General features: G+C 36.7%; 1 protein-coding gene across 6 annotated transcripts in view; it reads left to right on the top strand.

Moving 5' to 3' along the window:
• CD55 (CD55 molecule (Cromer blood group)) overlaps nt 1–2,242 on the top strand; it is a 49,349-nt gene extending 47,107 nt beyond the window's left edge. For 4 of the 6 annotated variants that reach the window (XM_037039705.1, XM_037039700.1, XM_037039702.1 and 1 more), the window contains 2 exons: nt 580–685; nt 1,176–2,242. In XM_037039705.1, the coding sequence (XP_036895600.1) occupies nt 580–685; nt 1,176–1,335 (266 nt within the window). In that variant the 3' untranslated portion in view covers nt 1,336–2,242. The remainder of the gene's footprint in view (nt 1–579; nt 686–1,175) is intronic. The other 2 variants (XM_037039701.1, XM_037039704.1) reach the window with 2 other exon arrangements.
• The last annotated feature ends 20,863 nt before the right edge of the window (nt 2,243–23,105 follow it).

Here is a 23,105-nt window from a genome sequence, read left to right as displayed (position 1 = left end):
GGAAAGTGATGAGTTTACAGGGTGCTAGCTCTTGGCTATCATCGTTTCTTTATATACTTTGGTGAAATAATTGACCGTGATATTTTTAATAGTATGAAAAGTGCTGAAACATAGGAGGGAATATTAATTTTATGGGAGTCTTACAGGAGACCTAATTTGCTGTTTCCGAATAAGAGGAAATTCAGGCTAAAACCTCTAAGAAACAATTTGCCTTTTTTGTGTGTGCTCTTTAAAAAGAGCACTTGCCTTATTTGAGGAATAAAAGCTGTTGAAAATAAGAGCTAACTTTTTATACATTCCTGGTTATCTTCCTGATTTCATATCAATTTAATTAAGTTTTTATCTTAATGAGGATAAAGGAAAGAGTTAATGAATCTAAAAGTGATTATGCACCTCCACTTAGTGATTCTTTGTGTTTTTGCCTATGGAAGGATTTATCTACTTCTTTAGAAGTGTTGGGTTTGTATGATACATTCTAGTTTATAAAAAGGATGTGATTGTAAGGACCTGCTGGTATTGCTTTTCAATTCAAATTAAAATTATGTAATTCAATTAGTGTTTTCTTTTTCTACTCTTCAGCTCCTACTACCCTCAGGAAAACAACAAAGCACAAAATGTCACATTTCATAATTTACATGAGACTGGTAATGCCTCAGAAGTATGACCTTGTGGTAAATTATGAAAGGTATATAGTTCTATAAAATCCCATTTCTCTGTATTTCCAAATGTCCACCAATACTGTTGGCTCAGGATTTATCTGGGGCTGTTCAAGGATAACAGGGGCTTAAACCACTATATTGTCAGAACAGTTTTTGTTTTTCTAATGAATGACTAACATATTGAATCTCTCATTATGTGTCCTTTATACTTGTTCATGTGAGTCCATCCCCTTTTCCCCTAACTTTTAATCTGGAAGTATCTTAATTGATTCTACCTTGACCACTTACTCTCAAAAACCAAGAACTTAAGTGTCATTTTAGTTGACCATACTAAACTCTAACTCTACACTGGCTGAGGTTGTCCATATTCTGTAACTTAGTAATTTTGCGTTTGTTTGACATCCTAAATTAACCAATTAATTCTTCTTCATGGTTTATCACCTACTAACTAAAAATTTTGTGTCTGTCACTAGTAAATAAAATTATTTTGATTTTAACATTTTCTTTAACTTTCAGGGCACACATTTGTAACACTGACAGTTTTGCTCATGACTCTGGCAGTCACTGGCTATTTGATTTAGCCAAAAAAGAAATAAGAAGAAAATGCACACAAGTACACAGATTACTTGTAGTTTCCTATAAGTTTCTGGAGCCATGGACACAATATATGCAGTAGTGCTCTTCATTTTGCACGTTATCATTGTCTTTAAGGTGCATAGAAATGTCACTGAAGCAAGAAGAAATGAATCTGTCCTGGAGTCACATTCTCAACACTTCTAAACCTCTTCAAAACAAAACAACTCAAAAGACTGAGAGTGACTAATTTCCTAAAAGTGTAGGAAAGTGTCCAGCTTTGTTTATGCTCAGAAGCTGAGCATAAAGAAAAGGAAATAAGTGATATATTCCACTGGATATGTAATGTTATTTTTACTTACAAAAATAAAATTGCTAAAAACATTAATTGAATATTGAAAATAAACAAAAGAAGATATTGCCCAGTCTCTTCTGGGAAAAATTGTCAAAGACAGATTAACCAAATTAAAAAATAATCCTTCTTGACTCTAAGGTATTTTATATTTTTTTAAATTAAGATACATACATATAAATGGGTTGGAAAAATATTTTAAATGAACGTGTTAATGACCCAGAGTGTTAAGTCTTGGGTTAGTTGTTGGCAAAAGAGAAGTATAGAATGAAGAGATAATTCTTTCTTTGTGACATAAGTATGGGTAATTAACAAGAATTTGGCCCCTTACTTGTAAGAAGGATCAGTGACAATTTATATTTTCTTCTTAGGGCAATCTGTCTTTTTGTAGAAGAATCCTATGAAAGGGTGAAAGGATGGAAGGTGTCTTTTTATTAACTTCTTTAAAAGTATCCATAGTTATTACAAGATTAACATAAGATTCTATATTTCTGAAGTGATCTTAAATATTAAATCTTATTTTTTTTGTAATACTAAGATTATTTATATTAATTTATATCAGGGGACACATTGGCTTTATATGTATAAGAAGAAATGTTCAAGAAGATATGTAAAGAAAAATGTATTTTCTTTAAATGTAATAAATAATTGATCACAATTTTGGCTCATGTAGTATTTGAAATTTACTTTCTTAAATATGAACAATTTATTTCCAAATAAGAGAATTTCTTTCTACCTCTCATAAGTAGATTAGAATGATATTTCTTGTTTATCCCAATGTAAAACATCTTGGGTTACTTTTAAATTATACTACATTATACTTTTTTAAGCATGTCATATCCTCTCATATTAGAGTATTATATTATTTCTTACTGATTTACCTAAAGGTAATTACATTAATTTCTAGATTCTTAATATATTTTTGTCATCTTGCCAGTTACATTTTAAGTGTTGGAATAGACTAGGATATATACATAACTAATTTAACAATAGTCATTTGTCATATCATCTACTTTGTTGTTGCAGTATTTTAAATAAATTCTGGATGTATTATGGCATTTCACTAAGTACTTTAATATGTGTTTCTAATAAAATATTTTTTCTATTGAACCATAATCATCACAACTAATAAGAATTAAAGTAATTTCCTAATAGTTTCTAATAGGAAATTCTTTTATTTCTCTTGAAGATTCTGCCCTGCCTACTCTGTGACAGTCTAGTGTTTCCTGGGGTGATAAGCATCAAGAATAACACTGATTCAGTTATTCAGAAAAATACCTGAGATCTTACTACATGCAGGTTACCATGTGCTAGGTGCCGAGGTTACAAAGATGACAACACAGCGTTTGCTCTCAAGTTCCTTATAGTCTACCTCAGAAAAGACCAAAATTATATACTTACTGAGAGAAAGAATGTAGAGTTTTAAGTGTTATAGTAGTCACCTGTACAGAAGACTGAGGATACTTGAGCTGTCTATGCTAAGTGAATGAATGGTGGGCAGGGAAGTATTCAGAACAGGATATGAACCGAGAAAGGACAAATAGCTGACATTCACATGGTGTGCTTGGAACTGCAAAGAGTCCCGTGCTTGAAGTAGAAAAGGCACAGTATGTCATTTGTTTAGTGTAGAAGTAAAAATTATAAATGCTAAATATTTTATTGACCCTTGATTAAAATAAAAGTTGGAATCAACGGACTCAAGTTTATAATAGGTAGAATTTTAGATAGTAGGAAATAGTGAACTTTGACAATGCAATACATTGAATTATCTTTTATGTTTTATTATTACTTAGATAAGGGTAAAAAGGTAAAAAATATTTAACAATCAGCTTTCTTGAAATAATAATATAAACAGTGTGGCATGTTGAGGACAATGGGGTTTTCTTGTAGGATTTATAATTACTTTGTATCCTGTTATCATGGAGTTGAATAATTTTCTTTTTCCCAAGGTAAGTTCTCCTATAAGATTGACTGAACTTCAGTTGCAAAGATTATATTGCCTTTACTCTTGAGGCTGCTGCTTCTGTTTTGTAAAAAATTATACTTACATACTAGAGAAATTTGTGTTTTATATTCTTGAACCCACTAACTCTCACTACTAAAATTCCTGCGACACTTATACATTAATAGTTTTTGTCTTATTATACCCTAGCTCTGTAGTTTGGGTTAATGACTAAAGTGGAAATGCCTCATTTTATTCCCACCCACTTTGAGTGTTTCCTCCACCTGCTTTCCCTGAATTAAAACCAGGTTCTTCCCTGAAGTCAGCGCTTCCTTTGTAGCCTACTTCGGTGGTGGCTGGTTTGTTTTCATCCTACACGTGCCTCAATGTTGAGATGTGGTGGTGGCATTGTCCTCGTTTCCTTTTGCCACAACTTCCATCTCAAATCTCTCACACATACTTTAGCAAGGGAACTGTTCTTTCTCTCTGGAAGGGTAATTTACTAAAATGGTAATTTTTTTTTGGTATAGTTGGTTTTTTCTCTCCTAATTTTAAACAGTTACCAAATTTTGGTCTTCCTCACCACAGAGAAATATTAGGACAGATTGATATTGGAACTGCTTAAAACAATTCTGTCCCTTGTTCTTCTTCTCTGAGCCCGTATTCTCTCTCCATGGACTGAGCCTTGGGGAGGGATGTAAAAGCGGAACTAGGAAAAAAGATTTCCTGTGAACAACAAAGAAGACCAGGATTGCCGATAGCCTCAAAGTCTCCAAGCCAGGTACCCTGATAGTTTCTGAGGTAGCAGATAAAGACCCAGAAGTGAGTGGTGGGAAGTGCAGTGCAACAGTTATATTTTGAAGTTGGGATTTGTTAAATAATTAGGTGTGCAGTTAAAAAGAAAGAAGAGTTAAGGATGACACCAAGACTTCTAGCCCAAGAAACAGAAAGAGGTTGCCATTTACTGAGCTGGGGAGACTTTTCTAAGGGAAAGATCAGAAGTTTGTTTTTGGACATGGTAAGCTTGGGATGCCTTTTAAACATCAAAGTGAAGATGTATAAGTAGTAAAAAAACAAATCTTGAGATAATATTTGGTAGTAATCAAGAGGAGACCATGTCAAGGAACTCCAAGAAAGAAAGGAAGCTGAAGACTGTTTCAGCATTAGAATTTGCAATGTGGAGGTCATTGGTGACCTTGAGCAAAGCTCTTCCAGGAACAAAATTGTGGGAAAAAGCTATTACTGAGAGACTAAAACAAAAACCAAGAGGGCAGAAATTGGAGATGGACAGTATTAGTGAATACAGACAACTTTTGAAATGTTTTACAGAAAAGTCATGGCAGAGAAATAGGATGTTTGCTGACAAGCAATGTGGGCTCAAGAGAAATTTTATTTTAAAATATGGGGGAAATTATAACGTTGTTTGCTGATGGATGTGATGCAGGAGAGAAAGGGGGAATTTCTAAAGTCTTTGAGGAGGTTAAAGGTAATCAGCTCCATCCTGAGAAGCAGTATAGCTGCTGGCTAAGAGCGTAGATTCTGAAGACAGACTACCTGGGCTCAAATTGGAATCCCACTGCTTAACGGCTGTACGACTCTAGGAAATTTTCTGTGCACCTGCACAGAAAAGGTGCACCTTGTCTGTGCACCTTAGTTGTCTCTCTAGAAAGTGATGCTCCATTTGTAAAGTCAGGATACATAGGATTTTTATGAGAATGAATAAACAAGGAATAAACATAATGTGCTTAGAATAGTGTGGACCACATAGTAAGTCTTCAGTAGGTGTTAGTTCTTTGTAGTAGAAAGATTGGTCTTAGATAGAAGCATATAAGACAGATTACCCATAGGTAATAGGAAGCATATAAGAGCACAATTGCAAGTGGGTGGGGGATGCCATGACGGCAGCTTTTGAACCTTTTCTTCAAATGTTTTCTATTTTCTCAGTGAAGTTTAAAGGAAGGTCATCACGAGAATGATATGCATGAGCAGGTGTTAGATGTTTGAAGAGAGGAGAAAGAAAGGGCTAGAGAAATTTAGTAATATTAGTGGATAGCACTAAGGACCCAGTTGATGTATGTTCTCATGAATCTAGATTGCAACCATTAAGCTTGTAGTGGCCTGGATATCTAAGAGAACTGTAGAAAAGAAGATAATGGGTAGTATATTTTCATGATATGTGATTCAAAGGAAAGGGTTTTTTGGTGAGGAAAGGAGATCCCCCTGCAAGCAGTAATGGTGTAAAAATAGGGCACCAATTTCACCTCCAGGCCTGGTGATATGTAGAGCGAGCCTGGAAAATCTTGTGGTATCAGAAATTAAGTGTTTCAAAAACTAAGTAATTACTCAAAAATGAAGGTGACACATCAATGGATTCAAAAGACAGCATGAACAAGTTCCCACTGACAAAGAAAAAATAAGTAATGACAATATAACACGAAAAAAATAAAGTGTAACACATAAAATAATACTGCTATAAATGAATAAATAAAACAAAGTTCCTTTACAGTAGAATTTTAATTAATTCAAGTTGAAAGGATGATGTAATTAAAAAATCAACATTTGACAACCATCACAGTAATAATTATTTTAGACAAAAATCATCAATGGATTCTAAAATTAATAAATTAATGAGTAAAATTATGAAAAATAGAATAATTTATAGTCTCTAATTCCCCCTCATGATACTTATTAATTATGAATAGTAACTTTACAGTAGAGAAACCTGACAGACACTGCTTTAACCACTCTCCAAAAGTAACATCAGTAATGAGAAAAATAACATGAAATGCCTCCTGATAGAACATGTTGAGAAGTAGCATCATTTCTGTGGTATTCCTGCCCAAAATGCCTAATCTGAATCAAATTGTGAGGAAGTATCATAGAAATAAAATCTAAGGGACATTCTACAAATACCTGGCTTATACTCTTCTAAAATCATAATATCACAAAAGTCAAATGAAACAAAGAAAAAAATAAAGATAAAAAATCATTGAATACAAAACAGGAAAATAATAGAGAAAACGAATGAATGTACGAGTTAGGTCTATAAAATCAGTAAAATTTACAATCTTCCATTTAGACTGATAACAAATGAAGAGAAGACAAAAATCACAAGTATGAATAATGCAATAGAATACATCACTCAATATAGAACCTGGCCATTAAAACAAAAATAAGAGAATACTAACTTCATATCAATAGATTCAGCAAATTGAATAAAATGGACAAATTAAATGAATATCCCTACATTAGTTCAAGAAATTGAATTTTTAATTAAAAATATTTCCAAGTAGAAAACTTCATGCACAGATGGCTTCACTGGTAAATGAAAACATTTAAGGAAGAAATAATACCAATCTTACTTGAACTTTTAAAAAATAGAGATAGAGCCCTGGCTGCTGTGGCTCAGTAAATTAAGTGCCAGCCTGAGAACCAAAGGTCGCTGGTTAAATTTACAGCAGGACATATGCCTGGGTTGCAGGCCAGGTCTCCAGTAGGGGGCTGTGTGAAAGGCAACCCCACATTGATGTTTCTCACTCTCTCTTCCTCCCTGCCCTTCTACTCTAAAAATAATAAAGTCTTTAGAAAAAAATGAAATAAAAATTAAAATGGAGATAGAGTATTTCCAAATTCATTTTTGAGGCGAAAGACATCACAAGAAAAGAGAACTGAAAACTAATATTCCACATGAACGTAAAGACAAATATCCTTAACAAAATTTTAGCAAAGCAAACCCAAAGTATATATAAAAAATATGGTACATCATGGTCAAATGAGGCTTATCCCAGAAGCAAATGATTGCTTTAACACTGACTTTTTAACAAAAAGTCAATGTAATTCTCCATATTCCTAGAAAATCAATGTAATTCTCCATATTCCTAGAATGAAGAAAACCATATAATCACTTTAATAGATGCAGAAAAAGTATTTGGTAAAGTCCAACACCAATTCACGATAAAATCTCTTAGCAAACTAAGAATAGAAAGGAAATTTCATAATCTAATTAAGGACATATTTAATAAACCTATAACTTCTATTGCACTCAACAGTAAAAGTTTCAATGCTTTCTAACAAAAGGGGAGGGACATGAATAAACTTTTGGTCAACACTTTGCTGATATTTTAGCCTATGTAGTAAAAAAAGAAATAAATATCAATGAATTGTGAATTGCAAATTGCAAAGGCAGAAGTAAAGTTGTTTTTATAGGTAGATGACGTGATTGTGTATATAAAAAAGAATTTACTAAAACTAAGAGAATTTAGTAAGGTCACAGAATACATTGTTAATATACAAATAACAATTGTAATTGTATGCAATTTTCTGTACCATCAATGAACAATTAGAAAATAAAATTTTAAAAACTTTTTCATTATATTCAAACATGAAATATTTAGAGATATGTCATAAAATGTATGAAAAAAGTCTACAAAGAAAATTATATAACTTTACTGAGAAATTAGAGACCTAAATAAATGATATGTCATTTCATGAATTAAAAAATTTACACATTAATTTCTAATCCCAGTAGGGATTTTAAGAAACTGATTCTAAAAATTATATAGAAATGTACAGTTCCTCTTTTAACCTTTTTTTCAGTTACTATTTTAAAAAATATTTCTGAAAACTTAAAACTGTATTTCTCAGACACCACTGAAGATAATAGTGTGGGGGGAAATTGTATCTACTTTGTTAATAGTAGTCCCATAATATTTGGAAGTCAGAATTAAGGCATAGGCCAGTTTCTGCTGTTGCTCATGCTCTGACTTCTAGAAAACAAAAAGCAAACATAGGTAACTGTTTCCAGTGGCCCTTCTTCACCTTCCTTTATCTGGTCTTCAACTCCCTGGGAATACAAATCTGTCATGGAATATATAGTAGTGGTAAGAGCAGTAGCTCCTGACCTCCAGACCACAGCCTCCATGAAATGGGCTCGCAGTCAGTAGTTTAAGAAATGATTCTCTGGCTTCTAGCCTTCCCAGCACTTTCTTTAAACACAGGGATTTTTATTTTCTGCACTGTAAAGTAACTAATCCAATGTTTCACAAATTTTAACAGTCTTTATTTTAATCTGTTTCTTTCTCTTCACCATGAAGTATTTATTGCCTTCTTTCCCCACTGTAGACTTCATTCTATCAGTTGAGATCTCAATTTGAAATGATTACAGTGTTCATTCCCAAAATTTCTAGTAATTTTATATAAGGCAGTTCATGATTCATACCTACCTGTTTTTGTTTAGTTATTAGTGAATGTTTATCATTCATTAATTTCCTAAACATGCTTATTTTGACATCTTTATCATAGTTTTCTATTAAAAAGAATTTAATCCATAGCAAATTCCTGTCTAAATGTTGACTTTTGTTGGCTATATCTTGTAACATTATATGTATTTTTTACAGTTTGCACTTGTTATTTGCCTTTTTAAAAAAATGGCCTGTCTTTTCTACTAGCAAAAAGAAGGGAATTCTCTCTCTAAATTTCTGAGTACTTTTTTTTGAAAACGAAAATAGTTGCTATTATTATTTTTTTTACTTTTTAGTTGAAGTTCATAGCATGTATAAAATCTTCAAATACATTTATAAAAGTTGCTAGATAAATTTAAACAACAAATTCTGTATATAACATTACACAGCATATCCAATGTTCTTTTAGATAAATACTAAATTTGATAGGTTTCACCATGCACATATTTTACAAATACTGTATTTTTAAAAATAAAGTTTTCATTTTGAGATAATTAGAAATTTAAAGTTATTTTAAGGAATAACCCAAAGAGATTCCCTGTTCCCTTTACCCATTTTCCTCCAAGGATCATTCATGTCTTACAGAACTACTCTACAATAGNTATTATTATTTTTTTTACTTTTTAGTTGAAGTTCATAGCATGTATAAAATCTTCAAATACATTTATAAAAGTTGCTAGATAAATTTAAACAACAAATTCTGTATATTACATTACACAGCATATCCAATGTTCTTTTAGATAAATACTAAATTTGATAGGTTTCACCATGCACATATTTTACAAATACTGTATTTTTAAAATTAAAGTTTTCATTTTGAGATAATTAGAAATTTAAAGTTATTTTAAGGAATAACCCAAAGAGATTCCCTGTTCCCTTTACCCATTTTCCTCCAAGGATCATTCATGTCTTACAGAACTACTCTACAATAGTTATACATTATAAAATTGTACATTGTAAAATATATTATAAAAATATAATGTTTCAAGTTACATTTGAAAATAACATTTATACTATTGTAAAAATATCACAACCAGGATATTGACATACAACCCACACATATTACTCAGATCCCTCAGTTTTCCTTGTGCTCATTTATGCGCACGTCCATTTAGTTCTGTGCAACTTTATTACATGTGTAGTTTCATCACCACAACAACCTGTCCTGTTGCCTTTTTATAACCACACCCACCGCTCTCTTGATGCCACTCAGTGTCCCCTCATTCTGGACCCCTGACAACCTTAATCTGTTTTTCAATCTATAATTCTGTCATTTCAAGATTGTTATGTGATAGAGTCATACAGTTGTACTCAGCTTTTCATCTGAGTACTTCTAGAAGTATAGTTATTATGTCAGAATACTATTCCTCCCACTTCATCAAGGTGAAAATCCCTGAATTGCCTCACCTGTAAAATGGGGATGATCATGTCTACCTCTTAACATTGTTCCTTGTAGCATATGAAAGGTTTTTATAGTGTCCAGGTACCATCTCTGTCTGTTTGAATCCTAGATCCTTCACATTTCTGTAAAAACTGTACAAAATGTGCTCAATGTGCTATTCCTCAGTAATTTTATATCTCTAAGGGGCAGAAAAAGATGGAAATTTTGTTACTACTTGCAATATCATGACTTTCAAGAATCTGTTAATATAGATATAGATCTTCTCGCCCCTGTGTTTCTCTAATACCATTTGTTTATTTTCAATTATATCATTACTCATTTGACCCTCTTCCACCTGTGAAAGCGGGCTTTCAGTGACTCTCAAAGGTTGTTACTGTGCTTCATTGATGACGACCACACATGCAAGTGTTATCCAGGCAGGAAAAAATGTGAATAATAATTCATCTTCTAGTATTGTTATGCTAACCCTTTGGAACTTATGGTATGTAATAGCTTGGGATTCTTTAGGACATAGTCACTGCATTCTTCAGGAACTCTTTCAACATAAACTGCATTCCTGATGTCTTATATTGCCACCAGCTGGGAAAAGAGGCAAAAATCTCTGGGGTGGAGAAGCAGCCATTCCTACAAAGAGTGCCCATCTAGCATGGCTTATGACTGACCAAGAACAGTATGGCAACTCTGTGTGGGTTGGAGGCAAGAGAGAGCACTGAGAGGATGAATCCCTCAGCCTTGTGGAGCAACGGTCTGGAAGTTCTGCGGGAGGAGCATAGAACTGGCCACTCTTGGAGAACTGCCTTACGCATAAGCCAGAGTGGGTAACCGTTCTAATTGTCACTGAGAGGGACACAGAGGACATCTGCTATCACTCTCACCATCCTTGGGTGTCGTAGTCTAAAGGTGACTGTGGTGTCACCCTTGGAAAAAAATGGGCAAGAGTTGTCCCAAGGGCCCATACACATTCACAAGCCCCAGGGCTGGTGGTGGTTACTAACCCAGAGCCCCAAACTTAAAAGATATAAATAATCTCTAGTAAATCTAATCCAAAAATAAAACAAGTTCATTTTGTTCAATGCAGTGCAATAGAAAGAAGTACAGTTACATACAAACTATACCAGATGAGGTTGGGTACATTCAGGGTGGTATGGCCATAGACAAGGACAATGGGGGCATTGAATGAATGTGAGAGAGGAGAATGGGCAAGTTAGGAGATAGTAATGGGGAAAAAGTGGGGACAACTGTAATTGAAAGCAATTAAAAAAATTAAAAATAGTAATACCCAGGAATATGATAATTGGTTTTGTTCCTAAATATAAATAAATAAATAACTGAATTAAAAGAAACTATACCAAAAATAATTGGATCTTTACTGATTTAGGTGGAATTGCAGAGAATAGTAGAATCTCAAAGGTCATTTCATTGCAAAGATTGCTACTGACTGAATTGTGCCCCTCTGCTGATACAAGCTCCAGCCCATGAAGTCCAAGTGTTCTGGCAGCTATAGACAAATTCACATGGACTACAGAAGTCCTATAGAGAAAAAGGGACGGCATGGCCACTCTCTGACAGCGAGGGCCCCGACCCGGGCCTGCACAGGCTTTTATTGCTTTCCTGGGTACATTAAATCATGATGGCCCTCATTTACTCTGCACGGGTTCGTTGTAGGTGATTACCTTTTACAGATAACAAAGGAAAGAATGTTGCTAATTACTTCAAAGAGAAGGATGTTAAAGATCAAGGGGGAAAGTGGTTGAACTGGTTATACTTCATACTTGGGAGGTTTAGCTCAGACTTTAGGATGTTAAAGATATGCAGAAAACCTTTTTCTGCATCAATCCAGGGTAAGGAAGTTTTAGCAAAAGCAAGTCTCATAGCAGCCTAAGTATAATGCAGATCTGATTCCCCATGAGAAAACCTATCTGTGGGCGTGCGTCCTGTGTGCCAGACCGTGCTCCCCACTGGCCTTCCTGAGTGGGGGCTGGGCTACATTTCCCACCCCAGGCAGCACGGTCCCCTATACTCTACCTCAATTTACACGCTGAAGCCCCAACCCCCAATGTGATGGTATTTAGAAATAGGACCAGTAGGAAGAAATTGAGGTTAGATGGGGTTACAAGGGCGGGGCCCTCACGATGGGATTAGTGCCCTTTTAAAAGGAGACACTAGAATGCATGCTCTCTCCTCTCTTTTCCCTTCTGTCTCCCTTTCTTCTTCCCTTTCTCTCTCCCTCTCTACCCTGTGAAGATGCATGAGAAGGCAGCCATCCATAAGCCAGGAAGAGAGTTCTTACCAGAAGCTGACCTCACCGGCACTCTGATTATGGCTTTCTGATTTCCGTTGTTTAAGCCACTCAGTCTATGGTATTTTGTTATGCAGTTTGAGCTAATACAATGGCCGAATATAGTATTCATTATTCCGATCGTTAGTTCATAGAATAATCAATAAATTCACATTGTACTTTAAAAGAATAAATTGTATATTAACTTTTAAACTGAAAAGTATATAGAGATATTTACCAATGTGATTTAATGCAAGGTATTTAACCTCTCTGTTTCTTCATCTACAAATATTACAGTAGAATGCCACAGAATTTTTATGATAATTAGATTTGTCAATATTTGTAGAGTTCTAAGAATAGTGCCTGACACATAGTAACCTATGTGTTTATTAACTTAAATATAAGTAAAAAAAATAAAGTACCTTTCTAAAGTTACTTGTCTGCATTTATATGTTTTAATGTTATCTTTTTACTACCAAAAAAAAGACAGTTCAAGCCCAATGCTTGATCTGTTTGCTTTTTTTCCTTGGGCCTCTTCATGACTATCAATTATTGGGCTGCGGCTAATATAATATATTTCTCAATTTTGTAACTCAACAGGAACACTGAGGCCTTTTAACCATAGATTTCTGTTTCTCTCATCTAAAACTTTATAAAGGATAGAAAATATTTAAACTAGGACAGAAAAACATTTTCATTAATAATTTAGATTTTTTACACAATTATGCATATATATTTTATTTCTCCTCTCATCAGAGTACACTATTATCTTTAGCCAATGATGTCATAACACAATTTAATAAATCAGTATTTTTATTTGGCAAGCAACATTTTTAAATAGAGAAATGTATTCAGACTTGGTCCTCTAAATATTATTATCTTTATCCTATATAAATAATGTTTGTTCTTGCAAACATAATAACTGCAAAACATGTACTTCCATTTTCTTTGAATCTAGGGAGGTCTTTATTATTGTTGCTTTATTGTTTTTTATTTTATAGATAGCACATTTAAAACATTAGGGATGATATCTTGATTTTTAAACTTTTTTGGCATCTTAGAGACTTCTTCCAGATGTATATATGAGGTCTGCCCAGAAAGTATCCAGCCACATAATATGAAAATTGAGACATTTATTGAAGAAGATACAAGATACAGAAACATTGTACATAGGACAATAAAGCTTCAGTCTCCCTCAAAATAGGCACCTTAGGCTCTCCCACAATTTTCCCAATCACCATCACCTGCCCATAGTATTTTCCTGAAGCTCATCAATGGTCTGGAATCTCTTCCCTTCTAAAGGTGATTTTAGTTTGGGGAAAAGCCAGGCCTCACAGGGCACCAAATCCGGGCTATAGGGGGACTGAGTCACCTGTGTTACTTGATGTTTCACCAAAAATCTCTGCATGAGGTGTGGTGCATGATCAGGCACATTGTCATGATGAAGCTGCCAATCACCAGTTGCCCATAGCTGCAGTTCTTTTCATCACATTATATCTCTGAACCAACAAAGAATATTAAGGTAGTATTTCTTATTCATTGCTTGACCTGAAGGGGTATACTCATAATGGACAACACCTTCTCAATCAAAAAACACAGTTACCATGGTCCTGATCTTGCTGCACCTCCTTCAGGTGTAGAGAACCAGGTGACTTCCATTGAGACAACTGGGCCTTCATTCTGGATCATGGCCATAGACCCACATTCCATTTCCAGCTATGACCTTCTTGAGAAAATCTGGCTTATTTGTAGTGGTCTATGAATCTGGTAATGAATCAAGTCATTAGCAACTGCAGCACAATGTTCTTTCTGCTCTGGTAGCAGAAGCCGCAGAATGAATTTTGCCATAATGTTACTGAACAAGGGTCCAAGGGGGGGCAATACTTGGACCACCAAGGGATACCAAAAACTGCTTCAGAAAACAGAGGCCCCTCCCAAGGATGGTATACTAATATATATTGGGCTCTTCTGTCCGCCGCCAACTGGAATGATGTCTCTCAATGCCAGAGATTTGTAAAAAGGAAACAAAATGTTTATTTAATGCTATTCAGGCCTAATCCCTTCATTAAAATATTTAAGTCTTTAAGGGTATACACCTACACACACACACACACACACACACAGCGCTCCCTTCTCCCACTGTCCCAACTCCGGGTACCGTAAATCAGGAAAAGAGCATAAGTCCATTTTTCAGGTCGCTGGCACGTAAGCTGTGTCGCCTGTCCAGGCAAGATCTCCAATTAATCCAAAGTCATGTGGCACCTTTCACTGGCAAGAGTTCTTTGTACCAAGTTCCAGTCAAAGTCTCTCTTGCTTTCCAGGCCACTCGGCCAAAGGGAGCACCTCAGAGCTGCGTGGGTCTCTTCTACCAAAGCCACACTCCACCAAAAGCGCATCTTTCTTCTTCACCTGGCCGCAGGGATCTCCATTCTGGCAAAGCTGCATGGTCTTCCCTTTCACCTGGGAAAGAGGGGTTCCTAACTGTGGCAAAACCACATGGCTCTCTCATGGCTAGAAGAGGGGGTCCTAACTCTGCTGAAACCACGTGTCTCTCTCCCTAATGGCTGCCATGTCTGGGTTTAAATCCCCCCGTGCCCATCTTCCTCTGTACCCCTATTTCCAACTCCTCCCACAATCAGCTACATCTGCCAGTATTTCTGTATTATTCCAAGTTTGCTGGGCTGCCATTGTTAGTCTGGGCAGGTATGGCCCCACGTCCTAGAGCCAATCTCCTCCAAGCTCCCATGCAGGTGCTGTAACTCAGGGGATCTGCCCCCCCACCCCCGTCATATCTTGGGGGGAAGCGACTTCATTCCCCTAGCTCCAAGCATGGCTACAGCCATTTAACATATCCAAGTGACCCGCCAAAGGCTATAGATATGTTAAATGACCAGGCCATGGATTAGCTGCAAGGCTGAGGCTGTACAAAACAGCCCTGCATGTTCCTGGTCTATGTGTCCCTTCCCCTAACTCACACCTGTGGGGGGGAAGGGGTGAGGACATCTTATACGTCTCTCCAATATTCCTATACACTTTGAGTTCTGGACACCATTCCAAATCTTTCCTCCCCCCGCCCACTCCCGCCTTTGGCTGCACCCTGTATCAATAACACATTTCATGCCAAGATCCTGGGTCAAAATCTCAGACACAGTAGTTTTGGGAATCCCCAGATCAGCTTCTAGTTCTCATACCATCAGTCACTGATCTTTGTTGATTGCAGCTCCTGTATGTTCAACATCCTCAGGTGTTCTGCTTGTTGTAGGTCTTCCAGAATGTTGATTACTGTCAACAGATCCTCAACCATCTTTGAAGCATTTGTGCCACACTCTTATTTGCACTGCACTCATTGCATCATCCCTAAATAATGAGGACACTGGCTCACAGTGTCCCAGTCATTATGGATGAAATGAGACACTCACACAGACTACTGAGTCCAGTGGAGGAAAATGGACAGCATGGCTTTTCTCTTAAGAGGACCAAAAGCCTTGGCCCTTGCCATGACCAGCCTTTATTGGGTTTCTCCACACATTACATGATGGTCCTCATTTACTATGCACAGGTTGCTTCAGGGGGTTACCTTTTACAGACAACAAAGAAGTGAATGCCGCTAATCACATCACAGAAAAGGGATATTTACAAATGAAAAGGGCAAAAGTGGTTGAACCATTACACTCATCCTTGGAAGGTTTAACATAGATTTTAGGAAGTTACTTTGCAGTAAATGTTTGCCACAGATCCAGGTGAGGGGGTTTTTAGCAATAGCAAGCCTCAAATCAGCCTAGGCACATTGCAAGCCTGATAGGAGAACCTATCCATGGGCATGGGTCCCTTGCCTCTCTGAGTGGGAGTTGGGCCCATGCCACACAGAATGGTATCCTATACCCCAAAGCCTTCTGAATCATCTAAATAATTTCTGCGGAAAAAACTCTTCAAGCTTAATGCAAAATTTGATGCAGATTCATTGTTCTACTTGCTCAGTCATTTTGAATATGACAGCCACATAATACACATGCTTACCCAAGGGTGTCTACAGCCCCCACTAACTAGTATAGTGAAGTTGTCATTATTCATGCATGTACATTTCAGTCCACTCTCCTTGGCACAAACCATTCTTCTTATATTTTCAATTGCTGGACTTTGTCCAGAAAAACCTTGTATGCATGGAGTAGTCTTATTATACTAGTGCTGTGGAAATTCCATTGCACACTAGAGACATTACTGCCTTTCTATTAAAAAATTAGGCACATAAAGTTATCTAGATCAAATTTTCCTCTGTGGAAACTGGGTTATATTCAGAATATATCAGGGTTAGCTTCAATGCCCATTCCACTTCTCCAGAAGCAGGCAGATCATGAAACCAAAATGCTCCTAGAAGGTTAGGGCTCCTGTTTGGGTGTCTTGGATTTCACTTGGTCTTCACATTCCCTGTCTTTTATTTCATAAGTTTTCATTGAGGGAGAAGAAAACTGATCATTTTACTGGTAGAATTTCCTCAAATGCTTAAGCAAAGGGGAGGTTTTGGCCATCTTTTTGGCTCAAAGAATAGTGAGGAAAGAGAAAGGCTGGAGGCAGGTGTTGCAGAGGCTGTTCTGCCAGGAAGTGCCTACCACCTCCCTGAGTGGGCTTCCCCGAACCAGGGCACCACAATGTGCATCTACCCAGCAGGGGTGGTGACACTCAGTCCCTGAGGGAAAAATCTGGCAGGTCAGGGGTTTGTGTATAGAGCCCTCCTTCTGGTCCACTCACATGACAAAAACAAAACCTCCCTCTCCTACATCCTCATTTTGCCCAAAGGAAAAAAAAAAAAAAACCTGTTGTCTGCCTTCAATCAGACTATGGTTCTAACTGGGTGAACTATCAAAACAGAAACATGTAGTGTAGGAATTTTGTCACCTTTCTTTAATTTTTTAGGGCTTGCAGACTTCCTCATGTCATTTAAAGAAATGAAAATCTGGCCCTGACTAGTGCTGATCAGTTGGTTGGGCCTAGTTCAGCAGAGTGAAGGGTCTCATGGCTGTGGTCAGGAATTCTGGTCAGGGCACCTGCCTGGGTTTTGGCTGGGACCTGGTTGGTCCTGAAATCCCAGTTGTGGAATGCGGGTATCGGGTGTACCAGAGGCACCCCACTGATCTCTCATATCAATGTTTCTCTCCCCCTCTTTCTTCCTCCCTTCCCCTCTCTCTTAAAAATAAATCTTTTAAAAATAAAAATCTGGATCCAGTGGGTCAAGTGTCAGTAACAGCAGAGGCAGCAGCCCTCCCTCTGAGCCACAGGTGCAGGTTTAAGAGTCCTTTGTCATTGGAACACCCAACCTCAGTCTAATCATTCAATATCCAAACAGTTGTTCATTTAAAAGAATCAAAAACTCTCAATTCTGCTTCAATAAAGAATCCAACAAAGCTATGGGTTTTACTTTACATTTTGAATAACTGGAAAAAAAGAAATTTTAAAGTTTCCTTAAAATAAGATGCACAGGTATTTTTGTCTTTGATAAAACATATTCATGAATTTAAATATGATAACAGGGGCTCAGATTATTACAACAACCAATCAGAAGCTCACACTTTCAGGCAATATTGATACAGGGTGCAGCCAAGGGGGGCCCAGAAAAGATTTGGAATGGTGTCCAGAACTCAAAGTGTACAGGAATATTGGAGGAAATATGAAGATATCCTCACCGCCCCCCCCCAAGGTGTCAGTTGGAGGAAGGAACGAATGGAGCAGGGCCATTGAGAGCTGTTTTGCATAGCAACAGTTTTGCAGCTAACCTCTGGAATGGTCATTTAACATATCTATAACCTTTAACCGGTTTCATAGATATGTTAAAGAGCTGTGACCAAGTTTTGGGCCAGGGAGAAGGGAGTGGTGGCTAACCAGGCTGGAATTGGGGGCTGCTTCTCTGAGAGAGTGCCTGCGAGAGAGGCATGTGGCTTTAGCAGAGTGAAGACCCCCTCTTGGCCAGGTGAGGGGGAGAGCCACGCTGTTTTGGAAAGATGTAGACCCCTGTAGCCATTAGGAGGGAGAGCCATGCGGTTTCAGCAGAGTGCAGACCCCCTCTTGGCCAGGTGAAAGGGAAGACCACGCAGCTTTGCCAGAATGGAGATCCCTGCGGCCAGGTGAAGAAGAAAGACGCGCGCTTTTGGTGGAGTGCGGCTTTGGTAGAGGAGGCCCACGCAGCTTTGGCGTGCTCCCTTTGGCTGAGTGGCCTGGAAACCAGGAGAGACTTTGACTAGGACTTGGTGCAAAGAACTCTTGCCAGTGGAAGGTGCCGCATGACTTTGGATTAATTGGAGATCCTGCCTGGACAGGCAGGCGACACAGCTCACGTGCCAGCGACCTGAAAAATGGACCTGTGCTCTTTTCCTGATTTACGGTACCCGGAGTTGGGACAGTGGGAGAAGGGAGCGCTGTGTGTGTGTGTAGGTGTATACCCTTAAAGACTTTAATGTTTTAAGGAAGGCATTAGGCCTGAATAGCATTAAATAAACATTTTGTTTCCTTTTCACAAATCTCTGGCATTGAGAGATGTCTTTCCAGTTGGCGGCGGACAGAAGAGCCCAATAGATATTAGTATACCGTCCTTGGGAGGGGCCCCTGTTTTCTGTAGCAGTTTTTGGCATCCCTCGGTGGGCCAAGTATTGCCCCCCCCTTGGACCCTTTGTTCGGTAACAATATGTTACAAACCATAGGATGACTTTTACATGATACAGTTATGAGAGGTTTTGTAGGAGAGATGGCGGGAAATACAGGTTAACCAGGCTAGCATTCAGTCAAGCAGCCAACACAGGCTTTCCCCTATTGAAAGCCCCACTCAGAGACAATGGCCTTTCACTAAGTTAGCTAATTTATAACAGGAAAATATGCCACACTATTCCTAAGAAAACATAATTACTTACTGTGGAAAAAATATTTCAAAATCTAGACAATAGAGCTATTCACTGTGGAAAAATTATTAAAACAAAACGCACTGTGTTGTGCTTAGATTTCAGAAAAACTAGAAATTACCGAGATTTATGACTTATGATGCTTCAAAAAGAAGAGCAGATAAAATTGTTTATCTCCACCATTAGGATTGTATGAGTTACACTAAATTTGAGAATTACTGTAATTTTCACAGTAGCCATTGTTTTATATCATTATATAATTATTTACAATAAGATTTGTCAAATTATAAATCTAATTTTCATAAAGGGCACTAATATATAATCCATAATAGATAAACCAATACAGAAATGGGTAAATACAGATACAGACCCAAATTTATATGCAAACTTCAGTTTGAATGAAATTGACAATTCAAATCAGTAGAAAGGTATAATTTTAAAATGAGGTCAGCATAATTGTATATTGTTCTGGAAGAAAAAATGATTGCTCCATCACAACATTTACATTAAAAAATCCAGATAGATTAAATATCTAAAATTTAAATATAAAGCATTATTTTATTATGTATTATGTATGAGTATAGATACATACAATAAAAATTGAGAATAATAATTGAATAAACAATACCAGAAGCCCAAAAACTATAAAGTATTTGATCACATTAAAAATTAAAGCTGGCAAAATTCACTGTAAGTGTAAACCAGAGAGAAAATATTTGCAACCAATATAAGAGAGAGCAAGTCAATACCTAATATAAAATAAATTTCATACATTGAAAAGAAAAATATATTCAAATTAAAAAATGGACAAACCATACAAATAAGCAATTATAGAGGAAAAATGCATATAGCCAATAAAAATACTAAAAGAAGTTCAAACTCACAGGTATTCAAAGATATTTAAATAAAAATTATAAGTTAATTTTGATTAATCAGGCAAAATTTTAAGAATTCAGTGTTGAAAATATTTTGGTTAAAGCAAACTGTAACTGTACATTGGTGATAAAAGTGTCAATTTCAAACACTAGAAAGGAATCTGACAGTATGTAATAACATTCTTTTTCCATCTTTGTTCAGCAACTTGGACGAAACTTTTGGAATTAAAGCTATGTGAACATTTGTTATATCTTTTACTATTCTTAAATAGAGAGAAAACTAGATTGCAGACACTGTTCTAATAACTTTCCATATGGAATTTTACTTTATTTTATCTTTATAACTACTGTTGTCCAATTCCAGAGATTTGAGTATTAACTTGGCATCTATAAAGTACATGGAGCTTTCACACGGCTCAGTCTTTCATGTGTTTTAAACTATATTTTATTGATAATGCTATTACAGTTGCCCCACTTTTTTCTCCCCTTAACCCCCCTCTCCTCTGCACCCCTCCTCCCACCAGCACTCCTCTGCCTTAGTTCATGTCCATTAGTCATACATGTAAGTTCTTTGGCTTCTACATTTCCTATACTACTCTTAATTCCCCCCTATTTTGTACTTATCAATTGTGTTTCTTATTCTCTGTACCTTTTCCCCCATTCTCTCCCCTTGTCCTCCCAACCGATAATCCTCCATGTGATCTCCACTTCTGTGATTCTGTTCCTATTCTAGGTGTTTGCTTAGTTTGTTTTTGGTTTTTTTTAGGCTCAGTTGTTGACATTTGTGAGTTTGTTGCTATTTTACTGTTCATAGTTTTGATCATCTTCTTTTTCTTAGATAAGTCCCTTTAACATTTCACATAATAAGGGCTTTATGATGATGAACTACTTTAACTTGACCTTATCTGGGAAGGATTTTATCTGCCTTTCCATTCTAAATGATTGCTTTGTGGGATAGAGTAATCTTGGATGTAGGTCCTTGCCTTTCATGATTTTAAATACTTCTTTCCAGCCCCTTCTCTCCTGTAAGTTTTCTTTGCAGAAATCAGCTGGTAGGCTTATGGGCACTCCTTTGTAGGTAACTGTCTCCTTTCCTCTTGCTGCTTTTCAGATTCTCTCCTTCTCTTTAATCTTGGTAATGTAATTATCATGTACCTCAGTGTGTGCTTCTTTGGGTCCAAGTTCTTTGGGACTCTCTGAGTTTCCTGGACTTCCTGGAAGTCTATTTCCTTTGCCAGACTGGGGAAGTTCTTCTTCATTATCTTTAAAAATAAATTTTCCATCTCTTGCTTCTCCTCTTCTTCTGTCACTCCTATGATTCAAATGTTGGAACATTTAAAGTTGTCCCAGAGGTTCCTAAGCCTCTCTTCATTTTTTTCTGAATTCTTATTTCTTCATTCTATTCTGGTTGAATGTCTATTTTCTTCCTTTGTTCCAGATTATTGATTTGAATCCCAGTATCCTTCCTATCACTGTTAGTTTTCCTGTATATTTTCATTATTTCACTTTTCATAGCCTTCACTTTTCTCTCTATTTTGCAGCTGTACTCAATCATTTCTATGAACATCCTGATTACCAGTGTTTTGAACTCTACATCTGATAGATTGGCTATCTCCTTGTTGCTTAGTTCTTTTTCTGGAGTTTTGATCTTTTCTTTCATTTGGGCCATATTTCTTTTTCTTGGGGCCCCTGTTATGTTATAAGAGCCTTAAGTACTTCACCAAGGCAGGGCAACCAACTTCACTGGGTATGGCACTATATGTGGGGGAGAGGTCAGAGAGGGAATAACACATCTTTCTCAACTTTCACCCTGCTTTTAGTCATTTCTGCTGCTACCCACAAGCAAATTGGGCATTTCTGGTGCTGATTCTTGGGTGGATGGGTTTGTGCACATTTTAGGACCCCATGGGTCTCTCCAACAAACTCTTTTGAGGTTGAGAGTTTCTCCCATCACCACCATAGGTTCTTACTGCCAGAGGTTTTGAGGCTTTATTTCCCTGCACTGGAACCCTGGGTTGTGCAGTCTGACTTGCTCTCCAGTTGTTCCTCCTGGCTTATCTGCACACAAATGTGAGATATCCCTGCCCACCATCTGCTGCCTCACCCACCTGGTCTGATTTCTTGCTTTGCCATGCATCCTTTCCGCCCAGCTGCCTGTCTGTACCCCTCCTACCAGTCTGGATGAATGTTTCCTCTTTAATAAAATTAAACGTTAAAATTTAAACAAATATATAATGATAAAACATCAAAGAAATTTATCATGTTGTATTGGTGATGTATTATGCTTTTTCGTATGCAATTATTGGACAATCAGGTGCTTGTTTCCCCCTTTTTTTAAACAGGCAGGTGGACTTTAATCTGTTATGGTTATGTCTCCATCTAGTGGTAGGAATATATTTGGAGTACTTGTACAGTAAGTAGAGCCACCATCAAACAAAAGATCTGAAATGCTGTATAAACAGGAAGTATTTTGGTTGTTATTGTGTAGATGTCATCAGGATCCCCACAAGTTATCTTGTTGTTACACAAGGAGGCAATAATATTTTCTACTACATAACTTTACTTAAATTTTACTTGTCTATTCAAATTAGTAGCATCATATTTTTGAAATATTAACAAGATCTTTTAATATAAAACCTAAAATGCTAATATAAAAACATACCTTAAGTGTGCATCTGGTTCTTATTTATGTGATAGAGTCAGTTAGTTATATGGCCATTACATCAGCTCTGCCTAGACCTAAACCTTCTGCTTTTATACACATGGTCTCACCTAACCCTTCTCACAACTTTGTGAGGAAATGAGTGTTTTATGTCTCTGGCTTTTGATGAAGAAACATGGTGCTAGGAGATCTTACAATTTATACAATCTCAATAAATAGGTAGATGTCAGAGATGAAA

This window comes from Sturnira hondurensis, unplaced genomic scaffold (genome assembly GCF_014824575.4).
Source record: "Sturnira hondurensis isolate 20B ecotype Veracruz unplaced genomic scaffold, ASM1482457v3 Scaffold0025400, whole genome shotgun sequence".
Lineage (NCBI taxonomy): Eukaryota > Metazoa > Chordata > Mammalia > Chiroptera > Phyllostomidae > Sturnira > Sturnira hondurensis.
The sequence above is the reverse complement of the archived record's forward strand: the minus strand, read 5'-3'. Positions and strand labels throughout refer to the sequence as shown.